Here is an 11,862-nt window from a genome sequence, read left to right on the forward strand (position 1 = left end):
AGGAGATAGAGCACGGATCTGGCATCAGGCCTTTGCTTGCTCTCCCAGCTCCAGTCTAAGCCGCTCTCTGGAATAATGGACTAAGGTAGCCGTTTCCTCACTGCTCCCAACATTGTTTCCTGAGAGGCAGAAAGACAGATCTGTCCTCTTAAAGCATTATGCCTTTGTACTGCTGTGCTGGGAAGCTGGCCGCTGCTCATTTCCTGGAGTGAAAGCCACAGCATCGTCTGTCCACTAATGCTCATGGCTCCAGCCACCCCAGCTTCCTCCCAGTTCCTCAGGCACACACAGCACAGGTCTTTCCCTGTGGCCTGACCCTGCACACCACCCCCTGGCAGCCTACCGGAGATCTTTGACCTACCAAGCTGTGTCCCCGATCTTAACGCCTCCATTCTCAGAGGACGATTCCTCAGAATACGCTGCGGGAGAGACCTGGTCCTGGGCTCTGCCTCAGACAGCAGGTATCTCTCAAAGGAGGTGCATAGTGCTGGCCAGCTGGCTGTGTTCCCTGACCTAGGGTGGTGTGAACCGTGTGGAGCATCAAAGATGAATGATAGAACCGCTCTCAGGCTCCAGTGAAGAAAGCATCCTGGGAGTAATAGCACCTTGTATTTTGCTGTTCTAGTAAGAGCCTTGCCCGCCTGTGAATCTGCTGTATCTCTGTTGTTCCCTGAAGTGAAGGGAATCCTGCATGTTGTGAATTGAAAGTGCCTCCAATCCCTGGCAGTTTCAAGTGTTGAATACAAACTAACCCATCTACTGTTGGCAGGTGAGGAAACCAAGCGCCCTGGGTCCTGTAGCTGACATCTACAGAGTGGAAGTTTGAACTGCTCTGGACTCCGGCCCTGGGGTGGGCAGCCCCCAAACTGTCCATTCCTGAGTGATGGCTCAGGTGCTGGACTAGCCAAGTCACCAACTGTGTCTGGTTTGCCTTCCAAGCCAGCCCTGGCGCTGACAGAGTGGCCTCCAATGGACACAAGTGTCTGGTTTGAAGAAGGTAGAGGGTACTTTCAACTTGGCCAACCTGATCAAAAGTCCTGTTCTAGTTTGCTTTCTCTGTCTGTGATGAAACACGGACTGATAGCAACGTGGGGAAGAAAGGGTTTGAAAATCTTTCCTCCCCTTAAACACAAACAGCTAGAAAAGAATACAAGGTTGTGTAATTATGGTTCGGGAAGTGCAGACAGACAGACAGACCTTCCACCCTGTTGTGCAGTTTGATATGATGGCAGAGCCCTCCACGTCAGCTTGGCCCAGAGACCTCACTGTTTGAATGTGACCATGGGAGCATCTCAGTCACGTTATCAGACTCCACCAACTGGTCACTGCCTCCCGGTACAACATATGAGACCATGGCATGAGGTTCTTCTAGAGGACACCCTCACTGCCCTTGACACCCCACAACAGGGTGGCAGATGAAGGCCTTGATGAGGCCTAAGAGCCCAGCACCTGGATATTACAGGAGCTACATGTGCAGCCTCTGAGCTGCCGTGGAGCAGGCTCCTCCCCCAGGACTCATGTTCCCTTCTCTGCGCTCACCTCCCAGAGACGCTGACCCTTGACAGTCAGATGGTCACACTGGACAAGTGCTCTCTCAAGCCACCTGATTAACACGAAAATATGGCCCCATACCCTTTGTTTTCTGAGAAGCAAGGTCCCAGCACGGACCCCACTGGGTTGCCTGCATGTCTTCATCCTTCATGTCCTGCCTTGCTAGGCCAGGCCAGCAACAAGGCCAGATCACTCTGTTCTCAATGGGAGTATTACCTCCTCCTGAAAGTCTATCTCAGTCCTCCTTGCTCCTCATAGCCTCAGAATCTTACCCACAATGCCCAGTTACAGTCTATAGTCTGAACACTGATTTCATAAGCCAAATTCCACCCCACCCCACACCCAAGTCCTCTCTGACCAGGTTTTACTATATAGACCAGTCTTAGTTTCCTGAGAACAAAGATTACAGATATATACCACTATGTCCAACAATATATAGCATGTTGGGCCTTTAAAAGCTTTGACCGGGGGCGGGAGAGATGGCTCAGTGATTAAGATGCTTCCTGCTCTTCCAGAGGACTGGGGTGTGGTTCCCAGCACCCACTTTAGACGGCTCGCAGTCCTGCAACTTCTGCTCCATCCAGGGTACAACCACATACAACCTCACTTACACACAATAATAATAATAATAAATCTTCAATTATCAGTCTGATCACACACACCTTTAATCCCGGCACTCTGGAAGCAGAGGCAGGTGGATATCTGTGAGTTTGAGTCCTGCCTGGTCTACACAGCTAGCTCCAGGACAGCCAGAGCAACACAGAGAAATCCTGTCCCAAAAAACAAAACAAAACAAAAACCCCTTTAGTCATCAGGATGGCAAGATTGTTCAGTTGTAAAACTGCTCCCCACACATACCTGACAAGCTGTGTTTGACACCCGGGCCTCGCAGTGGAAAGAGAGAACGGACTCCCAAAGGTATTTTCTGAACTCCACATGCGTATACCTTCACTTGAGTGTGCGCAAACACACACACACACACACACACACACACACAGAGCAATTTAAAAAGCAAACTTTGATCATGAAACACTGTAAATATATACAAAAGAGATCAATACCCAATGCTTACTATTGCTTCGCCTACACACCCCTGTGACCTTTTGCCCGGACTGCGTTTCTGTAAACTATTGGAACCAATTTTCTTCTTTGTGGAGACAAAGTGATTCTCCTTTCCTGATCACTGCTGAGCTGTCTGGGTGCTCACCACGCTACCTTGCAATTGATCTGCTGTAGACTTGAGGCAGCGGCTGCCGGCACCACTTCTCCCTGTATGGATTGTAGCCTCTTCTGTCCCTGGGAAGGAGAACGTACACTACCCAGCGCTGCTGCGGCTTCTAAAGCTAGGTCTGACTACAAGAAAAGGGCAGTCGGAGGATAACTGAGAGGGTGGTGGGTTGAGGATGGACAGAGTCTGTGGGCTCACATTTCCTCCCCACATGTTCACATTCAGAGCATGTCTGGTCCCTAGGCGTACGGACACAGGACCTAGATAAGCTGTAGTCTGGGATACAGGCTTCAAAGTTAGCAACAGAGAACTATAAGGCAGTTATAGAGCAGGCAGCAGGAGCAGGACAGGACAGTTACAGGTCAGAGCAGGAAGCTGGTCTGGGTGGTATAAGGGCCATATAGGGCTCAGGATTGGGCAGGTGCATGTGACAGTCTTGGGGAACCTTTGGACACCATGAAGTTCCCAAGCCTCCAGCTCTTCCTTCTGTCACTGGTGTGGGAACCAGGTCTCAAGCCTTGGGAGAAGCTGGACACCAGGCTTCTCCTGATTTTTTGCTTCTCCCATTGCCTACCCATCCTGTTAAGATCTCCAAACACCTGCTCTCCAAACAGTGACTGTTCTCAGTTGCTCAGGTTTACCACCTAACTTTTGGCTCATTTTAAAATAATTCCCATTTACAAGTGCTTAAGATGGAATCCTTAAAGCGTGCAGAGTAGCCAGTCCTCACAGAAGGCACTAAGGCGGGGGGGGGGGATGTCCCTGTTTTGGAAAGAGGCCAGTGCATCAATACTTCCAAATATGACCATGACGGTGGAGGCATGGGATGGCCAGCCCTGACTGGGGACACTCAGTAGAGCAGGAGCTATGTGCTCAGATCTGCTTCAGGTACTCAGACATCCTGGTGGGTACCACAAACCCCACAACCCCAGGAAGCAAAACACATCTTCAGATGGTAGATAGTGGCACAGGAGAAGGGAGAGGGTCCAGGCCTCTGATGAGGAATGGTCTCATCAAGTACCCAGAAGAGTTGTGTTCCCAGCCAGAGTAGCTGTTAACGTCAGATGGACGGAGAACATGCTGTGATCAGTCGCTCCAAGAATGAGCCCGAATCTTCTAAGGAAAAATGGAAGCCCTGTTCTCTGGGGCCACGAAGGCAGCCAGCAGACACTTAGGAAACACTCAGCCAACACCATGTCAGCTACAGAAGGGAGCCTGGCCAAGCATGGGTGCTCAACAAGCCCCAGACATCAGAGCTTTGGGAGGGAGGAGACATACTGTCACATAGGTCTCCAGCTCAGTGGCTCCACCAGGGGTCCTGCAGGAACCTCAGAAAGGGCAATGTCTAGGAGAAAAGGATGGATTGTATTTGCCCCCTTGCCGAGGCCCTACAGTTGGAGAGCTTGCCGTCCACAGGCGCTATGGCCTGAGAAGCCCCACTTCCTACGAAGTTGATCGAAGACAGAAACTTGAAGGAAGACACATGCCTCAAAGGGAGCAAGAAGCTCCTGTGATTAGCCACTGTTTACCACACGGAGCATGCTTGTCTCAAGTTGCAGGCTCTCAATAGACAGAGAAGCTGAGCACTTATCCCTGCTAAGAGTGGCATCTCAGGAGGGGCCCCGTATAGAGACACTTGTAGCACAAGTATGTTTCTGGTCCCATGGCCCACCTCAGAGATGATCTGTTGAGTTAAATACTGCCCAGCGTCTGAGGGCCTATTACAACCTACCCAGCATTGCTGATTTCTGCGTGGCACCTGGACAGACCATGTGGCTTCCAAAGTGATCATGGAATCCTTGTGGGAGACTGTGGGAGGGAGGCTATGGATGGCTTGGTGAGGAATGTGACAGACATATGGAACAGCTAGCTTCCCTGGAGACCCCTCTAACATGGCAGGAGCCCCTCTGCAGACCCTCCCATTCTCTGGCTTCTTTGCCCAACCTCAGGTGAAGGACAACCAACCCTCTCTGTATCTCCATAGTTGCCCAAGGGCTGGGGCCAAGAAATTGTTTAAAACTTTCCTCCTCCCCCCCTTTTTATTATTATTTTTCAGACAGGGTCTCACTATGTAGCCCAAGCTTGCCTCAAACTTGTAAGCCTCCTGCTCCAGGCTGGAGTGTTTGGCACTATTGTGCCTGGCTTAAAGTGTTCTTTCTGCTCTGGCTTCCCCTGTGGCTACCCTCCTCCATCTTCCTTGCCTCACCACACCCAGACACCCCAGACTGCTTTGTAGAAACATCACCACTAGCAGCCACAAGGGCACTCACTGCCTGCGAGAGCTTTGTCACCCTGGGGTCCTGTGAACCCCTCTCAGGCCCCCAGGGACCTCCTCAATGTTATGATCACCTCACTTCTCAGATGGGAAAACTGCAACTCAGCTAAGACTGTGACCAAGGCTCCAACTCCTGGGTTTGGGTCCAGAAGAGGCAGCCAGAGGCAGGGGGGGCAGTCGGTGGGGGTGTCAGACAATCCTGTAATCTCTTGAAAGGCTGATGCCAGCCCTCTCTCCTAAGAGTACCCTCAGATTACATGAGATAGAGGGAAGACACTGTTGGGGCTGAAGCCCCCTTCAACAGGAGGGGAGAAGGAGGGTGGGGCAGGCAACTGAGTGAGAAAAGTTGAGGAAAGAAGGATGAGCTGCTGGAGGGTTCTGCCCCTTCCCTGCCTCCTGGGAGCACCCTGGCTGAGCTCTTTCAGCATGCAGCACTCAGGGTGATGTCATGGGGCCTACGTGGGGACAAGGGAGAAGAAAGTGCTGCTGGGTGCAGTTCTTTCCTCAGGGCATCACTGTTGTGTCTCCCCAGGTGGTGCCTTGACTCACTGGGGCTTCTGAGGTGACACTGCTGAAAGTCCCTTTGTGGTCCCCAGGGAGAGGAGCAGCCAGATAGGAACAGTGCGCTCCCTAACGTGGCATTGCCCTGAGTCCCCACTTAGACACTCTTACCTGGATGACGACCTTGACAGTGGCTGTGTCCACAATGGGTGTGCACACCAGGCCACCGGGGTGCTGGCCATCAGCACTGCGGTTCTTTACACCCATGGTGAAGAGCATGGGCACAGCTAGCAGCCCCGAGGCTAGCCATATAGCACTGATGAACTTCTTGGTGCGGCTACGGGACATGAGGGTCTTGGCCTTGAAGGGATGGCAGATGGCCAAGTACCGCTCCACACTCAGGCTGGCTACATTAAGGGCTGTGGCATAGGTGCAGGCATCGCGCAGGAAATAGTAGCCACGGCAGCCGGCATCCCCAAAGGCCCAGGGATGGTGCACCCAGATGAAGTTGTACAGCTCCACAGGCATGGCCAGCAGCAGGATGAGCAGGTCGGACAGCGCCAGGCTGCCCAGGTGGTAGTGCACAGTGCTCTGCAGACTCTGCAGTGACTTCTTCCGCGCCAGGGTGAAGGCTGTCACTGAGTTGCCCACAGTGCCCACCACAAAGAGCGCCAGGTATACAGCAGTCACCAGCACCTTGGAATAGATGTCAGTGTTCACGTCCAGGTCGCTGTTGGGCGCTGCCAGGACAGATTCCGAGGTGTTGCCAGAGCCATTGCCCAAGCCCAGCGCCAGGAGTATGGCCTCCAGTCCTGACTGCGGTCGCTGGAAGGGTTGGGCTCCGGGTTCACCAGGAGCGCCCTGCGGCACGGAGCTGTTGAGACGCATGGTGGGCGCCGGGTACCTGGCTTTGTCCTGCACCTTTGCAGGTGGAAGTTCCTCCGGGGTCAGGTGAGGAGTCGCCCAGAGGGAAGGGTGCGGAAGCTAAGGGGGGCGTGCCGTCCAGCTGCGAAGCGCAGCGCGCGATCCAGACGATTCTGGGAGCTTTGGGGCTCGCGACGTGCTGGCACCGTGATCCACTGTCCTTTCTCCTCCGGAGTCTGGGATCTGCGTTCTGGCTTCGCTTTTCCTCCGCACTCTCCGAGTCCCGAAACTGCCCCAAATCGGGGCTGCTTCGACCTCCAGATTCTGTGGTTGGTTCTCTCCACGCCTGGGTGGCAGCAACGTCCTCAGGACCGCGACCCTGCTGGCTTGTGCTTCGTTGGGCGATCCTGTGGCGCAGAGCGGAGCGCACGCACGGCTGCTCAGCGTGCTCACCCTCGTTCTCCCTCTTCTGCTTCGAGCTCTCCCCGCACCCCGACTTCGCACACCTCCTGCTGCGCCGGAGCCTGCGGGGCTCCTCGCGCCTCCACTGAGCTGGCGGCTGCGCGGAGCTCCCAGCAGTGGAGGAGGGTGTTGGAGAGGCAGAGAGGCGGCCCCAGCCACTGTCCCCTCCCCACCCGGGTACTGACTGACGGTCGCCCCTGAACGCTACCGGGAACAACCTGGGATGGGATGAGCACCTCAGAGAACCAGGATTCCTTATGGGGTGCGGCAGAGTGAGGGGATATTGGACCTTTCCTTTCAACCTCTCCGGGGCAGTACAATCTTCTCTTCTCCCTTCGTTTGTACCAACTTCTCCTACCCCCAAAAGGAAGCAACCCTATGTCGCCTCCAACTCCATCAAGGCCATGGGGGTATACTCGGGAAGGCGGAGAAGGAGGTGGCACCCTCCTGGCACGGCAGGGTCTTTTACAGCTGGCTGGGTCCCCTCCCTTCTGGGTGCCTGCAGGGTGCCATGGGCACCCAGGGGGGTTCTAGCCTGTGCAGGGTTGGGTGAGGGAAAGCAGCGAACAGGAAGGCAGAACAGCCCAAGCTCTCCATCGGGGCTCAGGCAACCCCGCGATCTTCTGCTGCCCTTGGGTTTGATGCCCTCTGTCACCTAGATTTGGTCACTAGCAGTCACTCTCAGGACTGGGGCCCTATAGAGAGGCAGGGCAGGTTTGTGGGTGACACAGAGAGGTATCTGTCCTTTCAAGAAACACTGCCGCCTGTGCACTCAGCCCAGCTCAGCCTGTCCCAGGGGATCCTTCCCTTGTGGACCAAAGGAACAATGGCCTCTGCATCTTGTCCTCCCAGGCAGGGGCCCTAGTAAGAGCTTGCTGTTATCTTGCTTGTCCCAGGGCCGCTGCCTTTATTTCTCAACTTAGCCCTCTTGGCCCTTCTGCACTCTTCTGGACAACTCCTACTGGATCCTGCGGAGTCCCAGGGCAGGAGGGAAGGCTCGCCAACTGCAGTCCTGCACGGACCTAGCTGGCTGCATCTGCTGTGTTGGAAGTAGGAAACCTGAGTGGGTGATGAGAGACAGAACTCGGACCAGGGACCCAAACTTGACCTGAAACCCAGGCTCAGCCAACAGGGAGACTCTCAAATTAATACCCTCAACCTGCTTTGGTCTCGGCTGCTCAGACAAAAGTTGGTCTTCTCACTAAGGAATCTTCACACATGAAAAGCGGTGTTTAAACATTTGGTCTTAAAGGAAACAACTGTGTCCCCTTGCTAGAAACCAGTGGAGCAGGCTACAGGGGTTGAACGTGCCTTTAATATTTGGACAAGTGTCTCTGCCTTCCTGAACCTCAGCTCCTTCCTTTGTCGAAGGGAAACCTAAATCTGCACTGATGGTTTCTGGTTGATTGCCCATCCACCGTGCAGGTAAGGCAGGCTTGAAAACTGCCCCAGATGAGACAGACACTGGGCAGCAGTTAAATGAGCAGAGCAGGTGGTGGTGATAGGGTTAGGGAGTAAGAGCCCTAGCCTGAAGCCGTCAGTCTGAGGACGCAGTCTGAGGCAGCAGTCTGAGGAGAGGCTCACCCCTTTCCTCTGAGCATGGGTAGGGGTAAGAACTCTAGAGCCTGGCCGCTCTGCTTCTCAGATCCTTCAGCTTTCACCCCCTGATAGCTGACTCTGAGATTTTATTATTAAGAACAATTGGAATTCGTGCAGCGCTGGGCTCCATCAGGCCCACACCTCACTGCCCAGTTATGTACTTGGTCCCGCCCAGAGCCGACCACGGGTACCGCCATCTGTCCTCTCCATCGGGGGTGCCCCAGAGGAGGGCCTTGCCAGTGACCACAGGAGTATACTCTTTTGGCAGCAGAAGCTGTAGTCACCGGGAGAGGCCATCTCAAAGGCAGCCTGAGCCCATGTTTGGTTTTCTAGTCCTGACCTTTTGGCTAAGCTGGCCTTGTCTTCCAAAGCTTTCTTTTGCGATAGTGTCAAAGCTTTAAAAAAATCATAAATGGCAACTTAGCACAAATATTATGACAAGGTATTTGCTTAAAACCGGCTGGGAAAATGCCATCCAGAAGGTCTGGCTGTGCACAAGGATGGTGCAGGCCCTCATAGGGGGCTCCCCAGTGACCGTACCCCTGAGCCCTTCTGGATTGGCTGCCCTGAGCCAGGAAGACTCAAAAGCAGAACCTTTAATTGCAAGTTTGGGCTTTCAACCCGTGCTTCCTGAACAGGATCCCCCTCTAAACAGCATGTCGTTGAGCACCTTGTACGAAGGTCAGGCCTGGATCCAGAAGTGTTCATGGGTGACCCAGCCCCCAGCCATAATTCTAATGGTTCAAGTCCCATGCTGACAAATTGAAGCCCCACATAGCTGTGGGCAAGCAAACATGAATTACCACTGTGCTGAGACCAGGAAACCAGGGTGTGGGCTGTGGGGAGTCTCAACTGCTCCTGGTCTGGATTAGAGCTGGCCCGTCTCCTCTGCAGCAAGGCCCAACGTCTCTTGACAGGTTCTGGGTTTCCAGACAGCTAGAATACAAGACGATTTCAGCTTCTTAAGTTCCTTGTGTGGTATGGGCAAAGCCGAGTCCCATCATTATGTGGAATTTTTTAGCTATTATCTGTGTGTGAAAGTCAAGTTCAAAGAGCCACCAAATGAAAGGCTCCAGGCAGCACCATCCTAAGAGCCAGCATCTTTGTTTATTCGGTTTGACAACACGTCCCCAACACTGCTCAGACAGACACAGCTGCCACTTAGTGCATTAGGAGACACACACCTTAGCTCGGCTGGACAAGAACAGTGCCACCTACGCATCGTGTCCAACAGGCTCCAGAAAAGGCAGGCCATCGTCCCATCAGAGGCCATGCCTCCTTCTCCTGGCCTTTAGACCACTGCTGGGCAAGAAGGCTTCTTAATAAAGTCAAAAGGTTAAATAAGGGACTAAAGAGATGGCTCGTTGTTAATTGCAGAGGGCTGGAGTTCAGTTCCCATCACCCACCGAAGATGGTTTGCAACCACCTGTAACTCCAGCTCCCGAGGGTCTGACATTCTCTTCCGGCCTCCACTGATGTCTGGCTTGCGTGCACACGCCTCATTCCCACACCAAGATGCATAGTTAAAAACAAAGAAATCTTTTAAAAAGCTAAGTACATTTCCAGCCACTGTGCACTGTCATTATTTCCCAAGAAGCCCCTAAAGCTCCGACACTGAACTCCGCAAACATTTATTTAGTTGCTTCTTTTCTGTTTTTATGGTGATGGGAATTGAACCCAGGACCTCACACAGGACCAAGCACTCGACCACTGAACTACATCTCTGGACCATTTATTTACTTATCTTTGTTAAATTTTTAAATTGTATTTTGGTTGCTATTGTTTTGAGACAAGGACTCACTGTGTAGCTTTGCTGGCCTAAATCTCCCTTCGTAGAGCAGACTGGTCTCGAAATCATAGGGATCTATCTGCCTCTGTTTCCTTGTCCTGGGATCAAAGGTGTGCGTCACCATTCCTGGACAACATTTTATTTATATAGTTGATTGTGTGTGTGTGTGTGTGTGTGTGTGTGTGTGTGTGTTTGTGCAGGCACATGTGTGACATAGTATTGTGTGTGTGTGTGTGTTTGTACAGGCACATGCATGCCACAGTTAGTGGGAGTTAGTCCTCTCTTTTTGGTTTGTGAGTCCTGCAGATCAGATTCAGGTTGTCTGTTTCCAGGGCAAGTGTCTTTACCCTCTGAGCAATCTCTCTGGACCTTAATTTTTGTTTGTGAGACAGAGTCTCCCAAAGATGCTGAGGCTGGCTTTGAACTTGGGATCCAGCTGCCTCAGCCTCTCAAGTGCTGGCACTGCAGGTGTGTCTACCCTACCTGGGTTGTGATATCATTATTAATTGGTGTCCTATGTGGCTGTGAGCAGGTGGGATGTAGACACAGGTAGACACGGGGATAGGCAGCACGGATGCTCTGAAGAGCTGAGCTGTCTGCTCCATCTCACAGTTTGGAAGCTGCACATGTTCCAAAGCCTGCTGCCTTCCAAGGAGGAATCTTAAAAATAGAGCAACACATGTGCACGTGTGGGGGATAGCCCCCGCCTCTCCTCCGTGGTCTGGCTACGCTCACAGCATCTCTGGGGATTCTGGCAGGTCCAGGCCACCCTTCGGCCTTGGCCAGCTCTCTGAAGTCACAAGCTGTATTCTGGGGGGAGAACCAGGAGAGGAAGTGGGGTGACTGCCCAGAGTGTACTGTGTAACTACAAGAGGTGTGCTGCCACAGGGCCACGGGACATAGAGGGGTATTGGTGGGGGTGGGGTGCACGATATTTGGGTACAAAAGGTCTGGAGTCCTAGCTGTGCTTTGCCCTGGTGACGAGGTAAATAAATGGACTGAACCTGTTTTTCTGTGTGTACAGTGCGTACGATGTGGTCTCTGCAAAGGCTGCTGAGGGTGTCTTTCACTGAGTGCTCGCCTTTAAACAACACAGGAAGTCACTCCGAGAAAACACCAGCATTCACGGAATCCATCTGAATGCAGGCCAGCAGGAGAAGCCAGGCAGGGAGGTGCCAAACCCTCTCCCTTTGGGGACTCTTTCCCAGGATGTTGGGATGGCTGTCTGTCATGTGCACTTGCCTGAAAGTCGCCCTCCCTTGGTGTCTGAAGTCCTCTTGGAGTGGGGGAGGGGTGTGTGTGTGTCAGTATGGCGGCCTCATCTTCCTTTTAAAGCTGTAGTTCAGAGGACTTTCAGGACCAACCAAGTAGGGATGCTAGCTCAGGGAGGCTGTGTGTGTGTGTGTGTGTGTGTGTGTGTGTGTGTGTGTGTGTGTGTGTGTGCTGCACACAAAGTTTTGGTATTCCCCATCCAATAGTTTACTGCTTGGTCTTTCCTTTGGCTACTCTCCTTGCTGGTCACCCCATGGGTCTTCCTACTAGGACGGTCCTCAGTTCTCCTACCCCCCAAGTCACCCAGAAATCCTTCACTTT

At 53.0% G+C, this 11,862-nt stretch overlaps 1 protein-coding gene across 1 annotated transcript in view; it reads right to left on the reverse strand.

Moving 5' to 3' along the window:
- Nucleotides 1-6,961, reverse strand: part of Ntsr1 (neurotensin receptor 1) — a 43,171-nt gene extending 36,210 nt beyond the window's left edge. Inside the window, exon 1 of the mRNA XM_005362744.2 lies at nucleotides 5,727-6,961. Coding sequence (XP_005362801.1) covers nucleotides 5,727-6,443 — 717 coding nt within the window. The 5' untranslated portion in view covers nucleotides 6,444-6,961. The remainder of the gene's footprint in view (nucleotides 1-5,726) is intronic.
- Nucleotides 6,962-11,862: the final 4,901 nt, after the last annotated feature.

This window comes from Microtus ochrogaster, linkage group LG8 (genome assembly GCF_000317375.1).
Source record: "Microtus ochrogaster isolate Prairie Vole_2 linkage group LG8, MicOch1.0, whole genome shotgun sequence".
In the NCBI taxonomy this organism is placed as follows: Eukaryota; Metazoa; Chordata; class Mammalia; order Rodentia; family Cricetidae; genus Microtus; species Microtus ochrogaster.